We start from the raw sequence: 20,838 nt of genomic DNA on the forward strand, positions 1-20,838 counted from the left end.
AAATTTGGGGAGAATTTGGGGAAATTTGGGGGTGGGGGAGGGGAAATTTGGGGAAAATTTCGGGCAAATTTGGGGGAATTTCGGGCAAATTTGGGGGAATTTGGGGGTGGGGAGGAGAAATTTGGGGGGAGAATTTGGGGGAATTTGGGAAATTTGGGAAAATTGGGGGTGGGGGAGGGGAAATTTGGGGATTTTTGGCAAATTTGGGCAAATTTGGGGGAAATTTTGAGAATTTTAGGGGTGGGGGAAGGGAAATTTGGGAAATTTGGGGGTGGGGGGGGAATTTGGGGAAAATTTGGGAATTTGGGGGTGGGGGAGGGCAAATTTGGGGAGAATTTGGGAAATTTGGGGGTGGGGAGGGGAAATTTGGGGGGAGAATTTGGGAAAATTTGGGAAAATTGGGGGAGGGGAAATTTGGGATTTTGGGGAAATTTGGGAAATTTAGGGAAATTGGGGGGAATTTGGGGAATTTTGGGGAATTTTGGGGGTGGGGGAGGGGAAATTTGGGGCAAATTTGCGGGAAATTTGGAAGAAATTTGGAAGAAATTTGGGAATTTTGGGGAAAATTTGAGAATTTTGGGGGGAATTTTGGGAAATTTGGGAAAATTTGGGGGTGGGGGAAATTTGGGGGGAATTTTGGGAAAATTTGGGAATTTTGGGGGTGGGGGAGGGGAAATTTGGGGCAAATTTGGGCAAATTTGGGAATTTTGGGGGAGAATTTGGGAATTTTGGGGGAGAATTTGAGAAAATTTGGGAATTTTGGGAAATTTGAGGGTGGGGAGGGGAAATTTGGGGGATTTTGGGAGAATTTGGGGCAAAATTTGGGGGAAAATTTGGGAATTTTGGGGTGGGGGAGGGGAAATTTGGGGCAAATTTGGGGCAAATTTGGGGAAATTTTGAGAATTTTGGGAGTGGGGGAGGGGAAATTTGGGGGAATTTGGGAAAATTTGGGAATTTTGGGGGGGAGGGGAAATTTGGGGATTTTTGGCAAATTTGGGGAATGTAGGGGGGAAATTTGGGCAAAATTTGGAAAATTCAGGTCAGATTTTGGGGCATTTTTTGGGGCCATTTCAGGAATTTTTTGGGGCATTTTTTGGGGCTATTCTGGGAATTTTTGGGGCATTTTTGGGGCCATTTTGGGAATTTTTTGGGGCCATTCTGGGAATTTTTGGGGCATTTTTGGGGCCATTTTGGGAATTTTTTGGGGCATTTTTTGGGCCCGTTTGAGGAATTTTTTTGGGCATTTTTGGGGCCATTCTGGGAATTTTTGGGGCATTTTTTGGGGCCATTTCAGGAATTTTCTGGGGCCGTTTCAGGAATTTTTGGGGGCATTTTTTAGGGCCATTTTGGGAAATTTTTGGGACCGTTTCAGGAATTTTTTGAGGCATTTTTGGGGCCGTTTCAGGAATTTTTCGGGCATTTTTCTGGGCCATTCTGGGAATTTTTTGGGGCATTTTTGGGGCCATTTCGGGAATTTTTTGGGGCCATTTCAGGAATCTTTGGGGCATTTTTTGGGGCCGTTTCAGGAATTTTTTGGGGCATTTTTTGGGGCCATTCTGGGAATTTTTGGGGGCATTTTTTGGGGCCATTCTGGGAATTTTTGGGGCATTTTTTGGGGCCGTTTTGGGGAATTTTTTGGGGCATTTTTTTGGGGCCATTTCAGGAATTTTTTGGGGCCGTTTCAGGAATTTTTTTGGGGCATTTTTGAGGCCATTTTGGGAATTTTTGGGCATTTTTTGGGGCCATTTTGGGAATTTTTTGGGGCCATTTCAGAAACTTTTGGGGCATTTTTTTGGGGCCATTTTGGGAATTTTTTGGGGCATTTTTTGGGGCCATTTCAGGAATTTTTGGGGCTTTTTTCGGGCCGTTTCAGGAATTTTTGGGGCATTTTTGGGGGCATTTCAGGAATTTTTTGGGGCATTTTTCGGGGCCATTTTGGGAATTTTTTGGGGCCATTTCAGGAATTTTTTTGGGGCCGTTTCAGGAATTTTTGGGGCATTTTTTGGGGCCATTTCAGAAATTTTTGGGGGCATTTTTTTGGGCCATTTCAGGAATTTTTTGGGGCCGTTTCAGGAATTTTTTTTGGGGCATTTTTTGGGGCTGTTTTGGGGCATTTTTTGAGGTTGTTTCAGGAATTTTTTGGGGCATTTTTGGCTCCATTTTGGGACATTTTGGGGGCTTTGCTCTCACCTGGCTCTGCCGCGCTGGCTCCGCCCATGGGAGGTCCCGGGGGGGTGGGGGCGGGGCTCTGGGGAGGTGGGGGAGGGGCGGCGGGCAGCACCCGCAGCAAAGGGGGGCGGGGCTGAGGGGAGGGGGCGGGGCCTGGGGGAGGGGGCGGGGCTGGGGGCGGGGCCTGGCGCACCACGATCTTCACCACGCCCCCGCTGTTCACCAGCGGCGCCGGCACTGAAACGGGGAGGGGAAACAGTGGGGTCAGGACAGCCCCAAAATCCCCCAAAATTAACCCCAAATTAACCCAAAATCGCCCCAAAATTAACCCCAGAAATAACCCAAAATCGCCCCAAAATTAACCCCATAATTAACCCAAAATTAACCCCAGAATTAACCCAAAATTAACCCAAAATCACCTCAAAATTAACCCCAAACTCCACAAAATCACCCCAAAATTAACCCAAAATCACCTCAGAAAAACAGGGTCAGACCCCCCCCAAAATCACCCCAAAATCCCCCAAAATCACCCCAAAATTAACCCAAAATTACCCCAAAATTAGCCCCAGAAATAACCCAAAATCACCCCAAAATCACCCCAAAATTAACCCAAAGTCACCTCTGAAAAACAGGGTCAGACTCCCCCGAAATTAACCCAAAATCACCCCAAAATTAACCCCAGAATTAACCCAAAATCAACCCAAAATCAACCCAAAATCACCCCAAAATTAACCCAAAATCACCTCAGAAAAACGGGGCCAGACCCCCCCAAAACCACCCCAAAATTAACCCAAAATCACCCCAAAAACTAACCCCAAAATCACCCCAAAATCAACCTAAAATCACCCCAGAATTAACCCTAAATGACCTCAGAAAAACAGGGTCAGACCCTCACAAAATACCCCAAAATTATCCTAAAATTAACCCAAAATCACCTCAGAAAAAGAGGATTAGGATCTCCCCAAATTTATCCTAAAATTACCCCAAAATCACCCCAAAATCACCTCAGAAAAACACGGACAAAGCCTCACAAAATACCCCAAAATTATCCTAAAATTACCCCAAAATTTCCCCCAATTTCCCCTCACCCAGCTCTGCCCAGGTGCCCCTAAACCCCCAATTTTCCCCAATTTTCTCCCATTTTCTCCAAATTTTCACCAATTTCCTCCAATTTTCCCCCATTTCACCCAATTTTCTCCCAATCCTCCCAATTTCCCCCCAAATTTCCCCAGTTCCCTCCCAATTTCCCCCCAATTTTCTCAAAATTTTCAACAATTTTCTCCCAATTTTCTTCAAATTTTCTCCCGTTTTCTCCCAATTTCTCCCATTTTCTCCCCAATTTCCCCCAATTTTCCCCAATTTCACCCAATTTTCTCCCAATTTTCCCAAAATTTTCACCGTATTTCGCCCAATTTTCCCCAATTTCCTCCCAATTTTCTCCCATTTTCTGAAAATTTTCACTGATTTTCTCCAATTTTCTCCCAATTTTCCCCCAATTTTACCCAATTTCCCCCCCATTTCCCCCCAATTTTCCCCCAATTTTCACCAATTTTCTCCAAATTTTCACCAATTTTCTCCCAATTTTCTTCAATTTTTCTTCAAATTTTCTCCCGTTTTCTCTCCAATTTTCCCCCAATTTTCTCCAATTTTCTCCTGATTTTCTCCCAATTTTCCCCAATTCCCCCAATTTCCCCCATTTTCTCCCCAATTTTCACCGATTTTCCCCAATTTCACCCAATTTTCTCCTAATTTTCCCCCCAATTTTCCCCCCATTCCCCCCAATTTCCCCCATTTCCCCAATTTCCTCCCAATTCTCCCCAATTCTCCCCAATTTCCCCAATTTTCCCCCAATTTCCCCCCAATTTTCACCAATTTCCTCCCAATTTTCCCCCAATTTTCCCCCAATTTTTCCCCTATTTTCACCCATTTTCCCCAATTTTCTTCAAATTTTCTCCCGTTTTCTCCCATTTTCACCCAATTTTCCCCCAATTTCCTCCAATTTTCCCCAATTTCCTCCAATTTCCTCCCAATTTTCACCAATTTTCCCCAAATTTTCACCAATTTTCTCCCAATTTCCCCCAATTTTCTCCCAATTTTTCCCCTATTTTCTCCCCATTTTCCCCCCCAATTTTCCCCAATTTTCTCCCAATTTTCACCGAATTTCTCCCAATTTTTTCACCAATTTTCTCCCAATTTTCTCAAAATTTTCACCCATTTTCTTCAGATTTTTTTCAAATTTTCTCCAGTTTTCTCTCAATTTTCACCCAATTTTTTCAATTTTTCCCCCAATTTTCTCCAATTTCCACCCAATTTTCCCCATTTTCTCCCCAACTTTCACCGATTTTCCCCAATTTCACCCAATTTTCTCCTAATTTTCCCCCAATTTTCCCCCCATTCCCCAATTGTCCCCGATTTTCCCAATTTTCTCCCAATTTCCCCCATTTTCCTCCAATTTTCCCCAATTTTCTCCAATTTTCCCCAATTTCCCCCAAATTTTCTCCCAATTTCCCCCAATTTTCCCCCAATTTTCTCCAATTTTTCCCCAATTTCACCCAATTTTCTCCCAATTTTCCCCAATTTTCTCCCAATTTTCCCCAATTTTCTCCAAATTTTCACCCATTTTCTCCCAATTTTCTTCAAATTTTCTCCAAATTTTCTCCCGTTTTCTCCCAATTTTCCCCAATTTTCTCCCAATTTTCACCGAATTTCTCCCAATTTTTTCACCAATTTTCTCCCAATTTTCCCCAATTTCCCCCCAATTTTCTCAAAATTTTCACTGATTTTCTCCCAATTTTACCGATTTTCACCCAATTTTCACCCAATTTTCCCCCAATTCCCCCCAATTCTCCCCAATTTTCTCCAATTTTCTCCCAATTTCCCCCAATTTTCCTCCAATTTTCCCCATTTCCCCAATTTCCTCCCAATTTTCCCCAATTTTCCCCCAGTTTCCCCCATTTCTCTCCAATTTTCCCCAATTTTCCCCCAATTTTCCCCAATTTTCTCCCAATTTTCCTCCAATTTTCTCCCAATTTCCCCTGAATTTTCACCGAATTTCTCCCAAATTTCCCCAATTTTCCCCCAATTCCCCCGATTTTCACCGTCTTCTCCCATTTTTCCCCAATTCCCCCAATTTTCCCCAATTTTCCCCAATTTTCCCCCCAATTTTCCCCAATTTTCCCCCCAATTTCCCCCCAATTTCCCCAATTTTCCCCAATTTCCCCCCCGTTTCCCCCCAATTTCCCCCCAGTTTTCCCCCAATTTTCTCAAAATTTTCACCAATTTTCTTCAAATTTTCTTCAAATTTTCACAGTTTTTCTCCCAATTTTCCCCAATTTTCCTCCAATTTTCCCCAATTTCCTCCCAATTTTCTCCATTTTCCCCCCCAATTTTCTCCCAATTTTCCCCAATTTTCACCAATTTTCTCCCAATTTTCTCCCAATTTTCTCCAAATTTTCTCCCGTTTTTCCCCCAATTTTCTCCCAATTTTCCCCAATTTTCTCCCAATTTCCCCCAATTCCCCCCATTTCCCCCGCAATTTCCCCAATTCCCCCCAATTTTCCCAATTTCCCCCAATTCCCCCCCAATTTCCCCCATTTCCCTCCATTACCTTGCGCGGCCGCCAGGGGGAGCCCGAGGCCGGGCGGGGGCGTGGCCGGGCTCGCTGCCCCTCCCCCCACGGGCGCCAGCAGCGTCACCTGGGCCGGGGGCGCCAGGAGGTGCTGCCCCCCCGCGGCCACCAGGTGAACCACGTTACCTAAAACCGGAAAAATGGGACTTTTTTAGCATTTTTTATCCTTTTTTTCCCCAAAATTTCACCCATTTTTCCCTCAAATTTTTCTCCTTTTTTCCCCAATTTTTTCCCTATTTTCACCCATTTTTCCCTTTTTTTACCCATTTTTTTCCCCATTTTTCCCTCTTTTTTCCTCAATTTTTCCCCAATTTTTCCCCATTGTTCCAAATTTTTCCCCATTTTTTCCTCATTTTCCCCTTTTTTTCACGACATTTTTCCCTCAATTTTCCCCCATTTTTTCCATTTTTTCTCACCATTTTTCCTTTTTTTACCCATTTTTTCCTCAATTTTTTCCCAATTTTTTCACATTTTTTCCTTTTTCACCATTTTCCCTCAATTTTACCTCAATTTTACCCCCAATTTTTCCCCATTTTACCTCAATTTTTTCCTTTTTTTTCCCTTTTTTCACCCATTTTTCCCTTTTTTTACCCATTTTTTCCTCAATTTTTTCCCTTTTTTTCACTCATTTTCCCCTTTTTTTCCACCCATTTTCCCTCAATTTTTACCTCAATTTTTACCCCAATTTTTCCCCATTTTTCCCCAATTTTTTCCCTTTTTTTCCCTTTTTTCCCCAATTTTTCCCCATTTTCCCAATTTTTTCCCTTTTTTCCCCAATTTTTTCCCATTTTTTCCCTTTTTTTCACCCATTTTTCCCTTTTTTTTACCCATTTTTTCCCCAATTTTTTCCCTTTTTTCCCTTTTTTTCCCACAAATTTTTACCCCATTTTTCCCCCATTTTTCCCCAATTTTTCCCCATTTTTCCCTTTTTTTTCACCCATTTTTCCCTTTTTTTCACCCATTTTCCCTCAATTTTTACCTCAATTTTACCCCAATTTTTTCCTCATTTTCCCCCAATTTTTCCCCATATTTTTCCTATTTTTTAACAATTTTTACCCCATTTTTCACACCATTTTCCCCCTTTTTTCCCATTTTTTCCCCAATTTTTTCCCCATTTTTCCCCCAATTTTTCCCCATTTTCCCCATTTTTCCCTTTTTTTCCCCCATTTTTCCTTAATTTTTCCCCAATTTTTTCCTCAATTATTTCCCCAATTTTTTACCCATTTTTCCATTTTTACTCCATTTTTACCCCAATTATTTCCCAATTTTTCCCATTTTTCCCTTAATTTTTCCCCCTTTTCCCCCTCAATTTTTCCCTAATTTTTCCCCATTTTTTCCCCATTTTTCCCTTTTTTTCACCCATTTTCCCTCAATTTTTCCCCAATTTTTCCCCATTTTTTTCCCATTTTTCCCCAATTTTTTCCCTTTTTTCCCCAATTTTTTCCCATTTTTCCCCAATTTTTTCCCTTTTTTTCACCCATTTTTCCCTTTTTTTTACCCATTTTTTCCCCAATTTTTTCCCTTTTTTCCTTTTTTTCCCACAAATTTTTACCCATTTTTTCCCCATTTTTTTCCCATTTTTCCCTTTTTTTTCACCCATTTTCCCCTTTTTTTCACCCATTTTCCCTCAATTTTTACCTCAATTTTTACCCCAATTTTCCCCCATTTTTCCCCAATTTTTCCCTTTTTTCACCCATTTTTCCCTTTTTTTACCCATTTTTTCCTCAATTTTTCCCCCAATTTTTACCATTTTTTCCCTTTTTTTCACCCATTTTCCCTCAATTTTTACCTCAATTTTTACCCCAATTTTTCCTGTTTTACCCCAATTTTTTCCCCATTTTTTTCCTTTTTTTCACCCATTTTTCCCTTTTTTTACCCATTTTTTCCTCAATTTTTTCCCAATTTTTTCCCATTTTTTCCCTTTTTTCACCCATTTTCCCCCTTTTTTCCCCCCATTTTTCCCCTCAATTTTTCCCCAATTTTTTCCCCAATTTTTTCCCTATTTTTCCCCAATTTTCCACATTTTTCCCCAATTTTTTCCCATTTTCCCCCAATTTTTCCCATTTTTCCCCAATTTTTTCCCTTTTTTTCACCCATTTTCCCTCAATTTTTACCTCAATTTTTACCCCAATTTTCCCCCATTTTTCCCCAATTTTTTCCCCTTTTTTTCCATTTTTTCACCCTTTTTTCCCTTTTTTTACCCATTTTTCCCCCATTTTTCCCCAATTTTTCCCCATTTTTCCCTTTTTTTCACCCATTTTCCCTTTTTTTCACCCATTTTCCCTCAATTTTTACCTCAATTTTTACCCCCAATTTTCCCCCCATTTTTCCCCAATTTTTTCCCTTTTTTCACCCATTTTTCCCTTTTTTTACCCATTTTTTCCTCAATTTTTCCCCAATTTTTACCATTTTTTCCCTTTTTTTCACCCATTTTCCCTCAATTTTTACCTCAATTTTTACCCCAATTTTTCCTGTTTTACCCCAATTTTTTCCCATTTTTTTCCTTTTTTTCACCCATTTTTTCCTTTTTTTACCCATTTTTTCCTCAATTTTTTCCCAATTTTTCCCATTTTTCCCCTTTTTTTCACCCATTTTTTCCTTTTTTTACCCATTTTTTCCTCAATTTTTTCCCAATTTTTCCCATTTTTCCCTTTTTTCACCCATTTTTCCCTCAATTTTTCCCCAATTTTTTCCCATTTTTCCCCTTTTTTTTCCTCAATTTTCCCCCAATTTTTTCCTCATTTTCCCCCCAATTTTCCCGCCATTTTTCCCATTTTTTCCAATTTTTTTCCCAATTTTCCCCCTCAGTTTTTCCCCATTTTTTCCCATTTTATTCCCAATTTTTCCCCAATTTTTCCCAATTTTTCCCCCTTTTTTCCTCAATTTTTTCCCCATTTTTTCCCATTTTCCCCCAAATTTCCCCCAAATTTTTCCCCAATTTTTCCCCATTTTTCCCCCCAATTTTCCCGCCATTTTCCCCATTTTTTCCAGTTTTTTTCCCAATTTTCCCCTTCAGTTTTTCCCCGTTTTTCCCCTATTTTTCCCATTTTTTCCCAGTTTTTAAATTTTTCCCTAATTTTCCCCCCAATTTTTCCCTTTTTTTCCACAATTCTTCCCCAATTTCTTCCCCATTTTTTCCCAATTTTTCTCTTTTTTCACCCATTTTTTCCTCAATTTTTCGCCATTTTTCCCCATTTTTCCCCTTTTTTTCCTCAATTTTTTCCTGAATTTTTCCCCCTTTTTTTTCTCAATTTTATCCCCAATTTCTTCCCCATTTTTTCCCAGTATTTTCCCCCCCAATTTTTCCCCTTTTTTCCCCCAATTTTTCCCCCATTTTTTCTTTTTTTTTTCCATTTTTTCCTAATTTTCCCCATTTTTTCCCCAAATTTTTCCCCATTTTCCCCCCAAATTTTCCCCCTTTTTTCCCCAATTTTTCCCCAATTTTTTTCCATTTTTTTTCTTATTTTTTCCCAGTTTTTTTCAATTTTTCCCCATTTTACTCCTTTTTTCCTCAATTTTTTCCTCAATTTTTCCCCAACTTTTTCCCCATTTTCTCCTATTTTTTCCCAATTTTTCCAATTTTTTCCCAATTTTCCCAATTTTTTCTCATTTTTCCCCATTTTCCCCCCCAAATTTTTACCCATTTTGTCCCATTTTTTCCCATTTTTTCCCATTTTCCCCAAAATTTTTACCCATTTTTCCCAATTTTTCCCCAATTTTCCCCCATTTTTTCCACATTTTTCCCCAATTTTTTCCCTTTCTTTTCCCTCAATTTTCCCCCAATTTTCCCCCAAAATTTTTACCCAATTTCCCCCAATTTTTACCCATTTTCCCCCCATTTTTCCCAATTTCCCCCAAAATTTTCCCCATTTTTCCCTAAATTTTTCCAATTTTTCCCAGTTTGTTTCCCATTTTTTCCCCAATTTTTCCCAATTTTTTACCCATTTTCCCCCCACATTTTTTACACAATTTTCCCCGATTTTCCCCAATTTCTCCCAAAAGCTTCCAAAATTTCCCATTTTTTTCCCCAAAACTCCCAAAGTTCCCGAATTTCCCCCAAAATTCCCAATTTTTCCACCTAAAAAACCAAAAAACTCCCTAAAAATTCAACTAAATCCCCCCAAAAAATCCTGAAAAAATCAAACCCCAAAAATTAAAAAAAATTTCCCCATTTTTTTCCAAATCAGCTGAAATTTCCCCCCAAAATTTCCCCTAAAATCTCACCCCAAAAATTCTCAAAATTTATTAAAAAAAAATTTTTAAAAACCCTAAAAAAACGCCCCCAAAAAGTCCCCAAAATCCACAATTTTCCCCCCAAAATTCCCCCAAAATCCCCAAATTTCTTCCCAAAACAATTCCCACATTTTCCCCCAAAACTCCCCAAAAAATCCCTTCCAAAATCCCCAAATTTTCCCTGAAATCCCCCCCAAAAAATCCAAATAAATTTTAAAAATCCCCCCAAAAAATCCAACTCAAACCCAAAAAACTCCCACAATTTCCCGATTTTTCCCCAAAACTCCCAAATTTTTTCCCGAATTTCCCTCAAAATTCCCCAATTTTCCCTCAAAATTCCCGAATTTCCCTCAAAATTCCCCAATTTTACCCCAAAATCCCCTAATTTTACCCCAAAATTTCCCCCCCAGGTTTGGACTCACGTGCGAGCCCCCGGCCGGGGGGCGGGGCCAATGCCAGATGACGTAATGGAGGGGCGGGGCCAAGCGTGACTTTGCTGCCCTGGAGCTGCAGCGTCAGCGGGGGCGGGGCCGAGGCCGGAGGGGGCGTGGCCACGGCCGCCGGTGGGAGGGGCGAAGGTTTGGCCACGCCCCCGGGAGGGGAGGGGCGGTGCTGGGCCAGGGCCGCCAGTTGGCCCAGGCTGACGACTTCACCCGCTGGAAATTTGGGGGAAAAAAGGGAAATTTTGGGCAATTTGGGAAATTAAAAATCGCAATGGGGGCGATGGGGAGGTGGGGGAGGGGTTCCCAGAAAAATTCCCAAAAAAATCTCGGGGTAATTATGCAAATTAGGGGTTAATTAGGGGGGTAATAAAGGAGATTTCAGAGATTTTTTTTGGACATTTTGAGAGATTTCTGAGGGAAAAAAAGGGAAATTTTGGGCAATTTGGGAAATTGAAAATTTGTATTGGGGTTGGGGTAAGTGGGGGAGGGGTTCCTAAAAAAATCCCCCCAAAAAATCCCGGGATAATTATGCAAATTAGCGATTAATTAGGGGGGTAATAAAGGAGATTTCAGAGATTTTTTTTTGGACATTTTGAGAGATTTTTGAGGGAAAAAAAGGGAAATTTTGGCCACTTTGGGAAATTGAAAATTGGTATTGAGGGTGGGGGAGAGGTTCCTGAAAAAATTCCCCCAAAAAATCCCGGGGTAATTATGCAAATTAGGGGTTAATTAGGGGGGTAATAAAGTGAAATTCAGGGGTTTTTTTGGACATTTTGAGAGATTTCTGAGGGAAAAAAAGGGAAATTTTGGGCAATTTGGGAAATTGAAAATTGGTATTGGGGGTGGGGATCCTAAAAAAATCCCCCCCCAAGAAATCCCGGGATAATTATGCAAATTAGGGGTTAATTAGGGGGTAATAAAGGAGATTCCAGGGATTTTTTGGGAAGGTTTTGAGAGAATTTTGAGGGAAAAAAAGGGAAATTTTGGGCAATTTGGGAAATTAAAAATTGTTATTGGGGGTGGGGTAAGTGGGGGAGGGGTTCCTAAAAAAATTCCCCCCAAAAATCCCGGGGTAATTATGCAAATTAGGGGTTAATTAGGGGGGGTAATTAAGGAGATTTTCAGGGAGGTTTTGGGGGGATTTTGGGGGAAAAAAGGGAAATTTTGGGCAATTTGGGAAATCAAAATTTGGTATTGGGAGTAGGGGGAGGGTGGGGAGGGGTTCCTGGAAAAATCCCGGGGTAATTATGCAAATTAGGAGGTAATTAGCATGAAACAAAGAGGTTCACAAGGGAACTTTAGGGGTGAAGGAAAGACTGTGAGGCTGCTTATGCAAATGAGATGCTAATTAGGAACTCATCCACCCAAATTAGACACTAATGAAGAGTGTAAAGAGGGGCTTTAAAGAAGTTTATCGACTCATGCAAATGAGATGCTAATGAGCGTGATTATGCAAATCTGATCTGATAGGAATTTCTTAAAGTGTTTGCATAAGTGTATGCAAAATATGCTAATGAGCAGCTTCATGCAAATTCAGTCTTCAGGGATGGGTCTTGGCAAGCTTTTGAAAGGGTTCTAGGGGAATCTATGCAAATTAGATGCTAATGAGGAACATTAGTATTCAAGTAACATGTTAATTATGAGCATGGCTGCACTCTTGATTGGCCTTTCCAAAAATTTATGCAAATCAGATGCTAATGAGATGGGAAGGAGAGTGGGGAGGAATTCCTGCAAAAAAATCTCTGGGTAATTATGCAAATTAGGCGGTAATTAGCATGAAAATTAGAGGTTCATGGAAAGACTCTGGGAGTGTTTATGCAAATGAGATGCTAATGTGGACCCTGACTATGCAAATTAGGTGCTAAAAAGCTACTTTTAAAGTACTTGGGGAAGTTACGTAAATCAATGCTAATGATAAAGCTCATGCAAATTAGATGTTAATTAAACGATTGATTCTTTAGAGGAGTGTTGGCGAACCTATGCAAATTAGATGCTAATGAGGAGCACTGTTATGAAAATTAGGTGTTAATTAGGGCTGGGGTTGAGATTTTAAAGCCATTTTGGGGGACCCATGCAAATGAGATGTGAATAGGCATAAACAATTATGCAAATTAGATTTTAATAGCAATGAGAAGGGTTTTTAATGGGGGTTAGAGAAATTCATGCAAATGATATGCAAATGAGAAATAGTGAAGGTGTCTAGAAAAGTTTTGGGGCCATCGAAACTATTTATGCAAATTAGATGCAAATGTGCTGAAGAGTCACGGGTGTGGTCAAGCTTTTTAAAGGATTCTAGGGTGATGTATGCAAATTAGATACTAATGAAGAACATTTGTATGCAAGTAATATGAATAGGCCTTTAGAAAATTTTATGCAAATTAGATGCTAATGAAAAGGGAAAGGAGGGGTGAGGAAGCTCCTGGAAAAATCCCTGGGTAATTATGCAAATTAGGGGCTAATTAGGGGGATAATCAAGGGGTCACCAAGGGAAATTTCTGGTTGGGGATGCCATGCAAATGAGATGTTAATGACAAAACCATTATGTAAATTAGGTATTCATGAGCACAGCAATGAGGGCCTTAAAAACCTTTGGGGGGCTTATGCAAATCAGATGCTAATGAGCACACTTATGCAAATTAGATTTTAATAAGGAGCAGTGTTGCCTTCTTTATAAGTACTTGAGCTTATGCAAATGAGATGCAAATGATAAGGGAGTTTGAGAAGGATTTGGGGGAAATTTTGAGGAAATTTGGGGCAATTTTGGGAAAAAATTCTTAAAATTGTTTTAGGAATTGGGAAAAATTTTAAAACACTGTTCATGCAAATGAGATGCAAATGAGGAAGAAAAAAGTGACGGGAAGGGGTTTGAAAAGGATTTGGGGAAATTTTTCAGAAAATTTGGGGAAATTTCAGTAAAAAATTTGCGTAATTATTTTAAAGACTGAGAAAGCGTGAAAAGAGCATTCATGCAAGTGAGATGCAAATGAGATGCAAATGAGAAGAGAATTTTGAAAAGGACTTGGAGAAGGATTTGGAGGAATTTGGGGAAATTTAAGGAAAAAAATTCAGAATTATTTTAGGGAATAAGAAAGCGTAAAAAGAGCATTCATGCAAATGAGATGTAAATGAGATGCAAATAAAAAGAGAGTTTTGGGAAGAGGTTTGAGAAGGATTTGGGAAAAATTTGGAGGAAATTTGGGGCAATTTCAGGAAAAATTCTTAAAATTCTTTTTGTAATTAGAAAAAAACGTAGAACGTGTTCATGCAAATGAGATGCAAATGAGCAAGAAAAAAGTTTTGGGAAGGGGTTTGAGAAGGATTTGGGCGAAAATTTTGAGGAAATTTGGGGCCATTAAAAACAAAAATTCCAGAATTTTTGTGGAGATTGGGGAAGCTTGGAAGGAGCGTTCATGCAAATGAGATGCAAATGAGATGCAAATCAGAAGAGAATTTTGGGAAGAGGTTTGAGAAGGATTTGAGGGAAATTTTGAGGAAATTCGGGGCAATTTAATTGGAAAATTTGCATAATTATTTTCGGGTTTGAGAAAGCTTCGGAAGCGCGTTCATGCAAATGAGATGCAAAGCAGGGGGCGTGGCTTACAGGGCAGCCGGGCCTGCATGTCCGGGGCCAGCAGGAGCCGCTGGGGCAGCGCGAACGTGGCCACGCCCCCCACGGGAGGGGGCGGAGCTGGCCCCGCCCCTTTGCCCATATTCGGAGTGGGCGTGGCCACGGGGGCGGGGCCTCCTGTAGGCGTGGGCGTGGCCAAGGACGCGGCCGGGAGAGCTGGGGGAGGAAATTAATTCATTAGGCCACACCCACCTCATTTAAATACAGGGCTCCACCCTTAATTAAGCCCCGCCCACCAATTCTCCAACCTTTAATTAAATCCCTCTTAATTAAACCAGGGCTAATTAAGCCCCGCCCCCTCCGATTATTCCACACCCCTTTTAAATTAAGCCCCACCCCATCCTAATTAAGCCCCGCCCCTTCTAAATTAAGCCCCGCCCCTTCTAAATTAAGCCCCTCTTTCTAATTAAGCCCCTATCTCTAATTAAACCCCGCCCCTTTTTATTTAAGTCCCGCCCTTGCTAATTAATCCCATTTCTAATTAGGCTCCACCCCTCCAATTAATCCCCACCCCCTCCTAATTAAGCCCCACCCCTTTCTGATTAAACTCCACCTAATTAATCTCCACCCCAATTAAACTCCCCCCTAATTAAGCCTCCCCAATTAAGCCCCTGCATTAATTAAGCCCCACTATTAATTAAGCCCTCACCCCTAATTAATCCCCATTAATTAATCCCCATTAATTATTCCCCGTTAATCATCCCTGGTAATTAGCCACACCCTAATTAAACTCCTGCTCCCTAATTAAACCCAACCCCTAATTAAAAGCCCTGCCTAATTAAGCCCTTCCAAATTAATCCGCACATAATTAACCCTAATTAACCCTAATTAGCCTCCATCCCTAATGTCGCCTCAATTACCCCATCCCTAATTAACCCTTACCCCTAATTAATCCCCATCCAATTAACCCCCAATCCTAATTAACCTCCTGCCCAATTAACTCTGACTGTAATTAATGCCCACCCCAATTAAACCCTGATTAATTAATCCCTCGCCTCAATTAACACTCAGCCCCAATTAACGCATCCCTAATTAATTTACACCTGCCTCTAATTAACCCCACCTAATTAACCCCAGCCCTAATTAATTAATCCCACCCCTAATTAATTAAACCTGCCCTTAATTAACCCCCAGCCCTAATTAACCGCCAGTGCTAATTACTCCCGCATCTAATTAGCCCCATGCAATTATCATTCATCTTTAATTAACCCTAACCCTAAATAACCCCACTAATTAATTAATAACTCCACCCATAATTCAGTAAGCCCACCACTAATTAATTAACCACACTCCTAATTAACCCCACCCCTAATTAACTGCCACTCCTAATTAATTAACCCCAATGAATTAATTAGGTTAATTAATTATTTAGTCAACTAAGCATCCCTAATTAACTAATTAACCCCAGCTGTAACTAAATAATTAGCTATGCTGAGTTAATTCATTACCCCACTCCAAATTAATTAGCCCCCTCCTTGATTAACTAGTTAATCCCTCCACTAATTAAACCCACCCCTTATTAATTAATGAACCCAACCCTTAATTAATTAACCCCAACCCTAATTAATTAATCCTCCTAACTAATTAATTCTACAGCTAATTACATCCAACTCTAATTAACCCCCAGCCCTAATTACCGCTTATACTAATTAATTACCCCACCCATAACTAATTAGCCACATCCCTAATTAGTAAACTCCATTCCGAATCAATTAGCCCCATTCCTAATTAATCAAATGGCTCCATTTCTAATCAATTAATTAACCCCACCCAATTAATAAATTTATCCCACCCCTTAACTAATTAGCCCCACCCCTAATTAACAAGCCCCACCCCAATTAACCCCCCTTCATTAAGCCCCGCCCCTCACCATGTGCGGGCCCTCCGGGGGGCGGAGCCAGCAGCGTGGGCGTGGCCCGGGGCGGGGCCAGCGCCAATCCCAGCCCCAGGTTCAGCCCCGCCCCTTGCGTCGTCACCAAGGGGGCGGGGCCGGCGCTGGGGGCGTGGCTGAGGGTGACGAGAGGCGGAGCTTGCACCAGCAAAGGGGCGGGGCTGGGCGCGGAGGGGGCGGGGCTCGGCGATGCAGGGGCGGGGCTCGGCGAGGCCACGCCCCCGGGGGCGGGGCGAGGGGCGGGGAGGAGCAGAACCGCCCGAGGCTCCGCCTTCGGCACCGGCTGCAGCATCCTGGGAAAAGGGGCGGGGTCAGGCCGGGGCCACGCCCACAGCTGCGGCCATAAATGGGCGTGGTCGGCCGGGCCACGCCCACAGCTGGGACCAGCTGTGCCCAAAACCCCCAAATTTCACCAAATTCCCCCCAATTTTCACCCATTTCCCCCCAATTTTCACCCATTTTTTTCCCAATTTTCGCCCTTTTTTCCCTCCCAGGTGTGCCCAGGTGTCCCTAAAACCCCCAATTTTCACCCATTTCCCCCCAATTTTCACCCATTTCCCCCCACTCTTCACCCATTTTCTCCCAATTTTCCCCCATTTCTCCCCCCCAGCCGTGTCCAGCTGTCCCCAGGTGTCCCTAAACCCCCAATTTTCACCAATTTTCCCCCAAATTTCACCAATTTCCCCCCAATTTTCACCGATTTTCCCCCAATTTTCACCGATTTCTCCGCCCAGCTGTGCCCAGGTGTGCCCAGGTGTCCCTGAGCCCCCAGTTTTCACCAATTTTCCCCCAATTTTTACCCATTTCCCCCCAGTTTTCACCCATTTCTCCCCCCAGCTGGGCCCAGGTGTACCTGAACCCCCAATTTTCACCGATTTCTCCCAATTTTCACCCATTTCCCCCCAGTTTTCGCCAATTTCCCCCCAATTTTCCCCCGTTTCTCCCCCCATTTCTCCCCCCAGCTGTGCCCAGGTGTGCCCCAGGTGTGCCCAGGTGTCCCTAAACCCCCAATTTTCACCAATTTCCCCTCAATTTTCATCAATTTACCCCCAATTTTCACCCATTTTTTCTCCCAATTTTCACCCATTTTTACCCTCCCAGGTGCCCCCAGGTATCCCCAGGTGTCCCTGAACCCCCAATTTTCTCCCATTTCCCCCCAGTTTTCACCAATTTTCTCCCAATTTTCCCCCATTTCTCCCCCCCAGCTGTGCCCAGGTGTCCCTGAACCCCAAAATTTCACCAATTTCCCCCCAATTTCCCCCCAATTTTCACAGATTTTTCTCCCAATTTTCACCAATTTTCTCCCAATTTTCACCCATTTCTCCCCCCCAGCCGTGCCCAGCTGTGCCCAGGTGTCCCTGAACCCCCAATTTTCACCAATTTCCCCCCAATTTTCACCCAGTTCCCTCAATTTTCACCCATTTTCTCCCAAATTTCACCGATTTCCCCCCAATTTTTGCCCATTTTTTCCCCCCAGCCCTGCCCAGGTGCCCCCAGGTGTCCCTAAACCCCCAATTTTCACCCATTTCCCCCCAATTTTCACCAATTTTCTCCCATTTTTTCCCCATTTCCCCCCTCCTCTGTCCCCCAGCTCTGCCCAGGTGTCCCTAAACCCCCAATTTTCACCAATTTCCCCCCAATTTTCACCAATTTCCCCCCAATTTCCCCCCAATTTCCCCCAATTTTCGCCCATTTCTCTCCCCAGCTGTGCCCAGGTGTCCCTGAACCCCCAATTTTCACCGATTTCTCCCAATTTTCACCCATTTCCCCCCAGTTTTCACCAATTTCCCCCCAATTTCCCCCCAATTTTCCCCCAATTTTCCCCCCAATTTCCCCCCATTTCTCCCCCCAGCTGTGCCCAGGTGTGCCCCAGGTGTGCCCAGGTATCCCTGAGCCCCCAATTTTCACCAATTTCCCCCAAATTTTCACCAATTTTCCCCCAATTTTCACCGATTTCCCCCCAATTTTCACCAATTTCCCCCAAATTTTCGCCAATTTGCCCCCAATTTCCCCCCAATTTTCCCCCATTTCTCCCCCCAGGTGTGCCCAGGTGCTCCCTCCTCACCTGTTCACCTTCATCCGGACGGGTTTGGGGCGTGGCGGGGGCTCGGGGGCGGCGGCCACGTCCTCCAGCAGGCGCCGCGTGACCCGGAAGCGCGGCAGGAACCAATCGGCGGCGTAGCGGGACAGGTGAGACTCCAGGGACACCAGCTCGAACGGGGACAGGTCCACCTGCTGGGAGGGGGGGACACCTGTGACACCTGTGACACACCTGAGGGACATTGACACACCTGGGGGACACCTGGGACACACCTGAGTGACATTGATACACCTGTGATACACCTGAGGGACACCAGCTCGAACGGGGACAGGTCCACCTGCTGGGGGGGGACACCTGTGACACACCTGGGTGACACCTGATACACCTGTGATACACCTGTGACACACCTGAGGGACATTGATACACCTGGGATACACCTGGGACACACCTGGGGGACACCAGCTCGAACGGGGACAGGTCCACCTGCTGGGGAACACACCTGGGTGACACCTGAGTGACACCTGAGTGACACCTGACACCTGTGATACACCTGTGATACACCTGGGGGACACCAGCTCGAACGGGGACAGGTCCACCTGCTGGGGGGGGACACCTGGGTGACACCTGGGACACACCTGGGGACACTGATACACCTGTGACACACCTGAGTGACACCTGTGACACACCTGGGGGACACCTGTGATACACCTGAGTGACACCTGGGGGACATTGATACACCTGTGATACACCTGTGATACACCTGAGTGACACCAGCTCGAACGGGGACAGGTCCACCTGCTGGGGGGGACACGTGTGACACACCTGGGATACACCTGGGATACACCTGACAGGCCTGGGTGACACCTGGCACACCTGAGTCACACCTGTGTCACACCTGGCACACCTGAGTCCCACCTGTGTCACACCTGGCACACCTGAGTCACCTCCCTGTGCTCCAAAATCCCTCCAGGTGTGTCCAAACCCCATCCCCAGGTGTGGCTCACCTGTCCTAGATGTGTCCTAGATGTGCACCAGGTGTGTCTCACCTGTCCCAGGTGTGTCTCAGGTGTGTCCCTCCCATGCCCAGCTGTGTCTCACCTGTCTCACGTTTGTCTCTCACCTGTCCCTACCTGTGTCTCAGGTGTGTCTCACCTGTTCAGGTGTGTCTCTCTGACCTGTACCTCACCTGTCCCTACCTGTATCTCAGGTGCATCCCAACTGCCCCAGGTGTGTCTCACCTGTATCCCACCCCTCCCCAGGTGTGTCTCACCTGTACCCCACCCAAAAGGGGCGTGTCTCACCTGCCCCAGGTGTTTGTCCCACCCAAAAGGGGCGTGTCCCACCTAGAAGGGGTGTGGCTCACCTGCCCCAGGTGTGTCCCACCTGTATCCCATCCATCCCCAGGTGTGTCTCACCTGTCTCACCTGTGTCTCACCTGTCCCAAGTGTGTGTCCCAGTCTCACCTGTCCCAGGTGTGTCTCACCTGTATCTCATCCATCCCCAGGTGTGTGTCTAACCTGTCCCAGGTGTGTTCCCAGTCTCACCTGCGTGTCTCACCCAAAAGGGGCGTGGCTCCAGTCTCACCTGTCCAGGTCTGTGTCTCACCTGTATCCCATCCATCCCCAGGTGTGTCTCACCTGTCATGGGCGTGTCCCCAATCTGTCTCACCTGCCATGGGTGTGTCCCAATCTCACCTGTCCAGGTGTGTCCCAGTCCCACCTGTCATGGGCGTGTCCCCAATCTGTCTCACCTGTCCCAGTCTCACCTGGAAGGGGCGTGTCCCCAGTCTCACCTGTCCCAGGTGTGTCTCACCTGTCATGGGCGTGTCCCAGTCTCATCTGTCATGGGCGTGTCCCCGATCTGTCTCACCTGTCCCAGGTGTGTGTATCTCACCTGTCATGGGCGTGTCCCAGTCTCACCTGGAAGGGGCGTGGCTCTAATCTCACCTGTCCCAGTCTCTCACCTGGAAGGGGTGTGGCTCTGTCTCACCTGTCATGGGCGTGTCCCAGTCTCACCTGTCATGGGCGTGGCTCTAATCTCACCTGTCATGGGCGTGTCCCCAATCTGTCTCACCTGGAAGGGGCGTGGCTCTAATCTCACCTGTCCCAGTCTCTCACCTGGAAGGGGTGTGGCTCCAGGGCGCGCAGCACCAGGGCGGGGGCGCCGAGGCTGAGGCCGGGCGTGACCAGCGGTGACGTCACGGGGCGTGGCTCGAACAGGTCGGGGTGGTTGCACACCTTGCGCAGCTGCATCAGCACGTTGATGACGCTCATGAAGTGCCCGCTGGCCAGCGTCGCCTTGGTGCTGCCAACAGGGGGGACACGGGGTCACCTGGGGCACCTGGGGGCACCTGGGGGCACCTGGGAATCACCTGAGCTCACCTGAGAAATTTGGGAGGGGTTTGGGAGGGGTTTAAAGGGGAAATTTGGGGGTTCAGGTGGTAAAATTGGAGTGGGAAATTCACCTGGGGGCACCTGAGGGCACCTGAGAGCACCTGGGGTCACCGGGGAATTACCTGAGAAATTTGGGAGGGATGTGAAATGGAAATTTGGGGGCTCAGGTGGTAAAATTGGGGTGGGAAATTCACCTGGGGGGCACCTGAGGGCACCTGGGGGCACCTGAGAATTACCTGAGAAATTTGGAGGAATTTGGGAGGGATTTGGGAGGGATTTGGGAGGGGTTTAAAGGGGAAATTTCAGGGCTCCAGGTGCTGAAATTGGGGTGGGAAATTCACCTGAGAGCACCTGAGGGCACCTGGGGGGCACCTGAGAAATTTGGGAGGGGTTTGAAGGGGAAATTTGGGGG

General features: G+C 44.7%; 1 protein-coding gene across 1 annotated transcript in view; it reads right to left on the reverse strand.

The window, feature by feature from the left end:
• Positions 1–2,190: 2,190 nt before the first annotated feature.
• LOC129134508 (helicase SRCAP-like) overlaps positions 2,191–20,838 on the reverse strand; it is a gene marked incomplete at its 3' end in the record, with an annotated part of 74,260 nt that continues 55,612 nt past the window's right edge. Inside the window, 7 exon segments of the mRNA XM_077173181.1 lie at positions 2,191–2,406; positions 5,777–5,923; positions 10,453–10,686; positions 14,075–14,257; positions 15,972–16,285; positions 18,058–18,227; positions 20,151–20,337. Of these exon segments, the coding sequence (XP_077029296.1) occupies positions 2,191–2,406; positions 5,777–5,923; positions 10,453–10,686; positions 14,075–14,257; positions 15,972–16,285; positions 18,058–18,227; positions 20,151–20,337 (1,451 nt within the window).

The sequence above is a fragment of the Agelaius phoeniceus genome, unplaced genomic scaffold (genome assembly GCF_051311805.1).
Source record: "Agelaius phoeniceus isolate bAgePho1 unplaced genomic scaffold, bAgePho1.hap1 Scaffold_346, whole genome shotgun sequence".
In the NCBI taxonomy this organism is placed as follows: Eukaryota; Metazoa; Chordata; class Aves; order Passeriformes; family Icteridae; genus Agelaius; species Agelaius phoeniceus.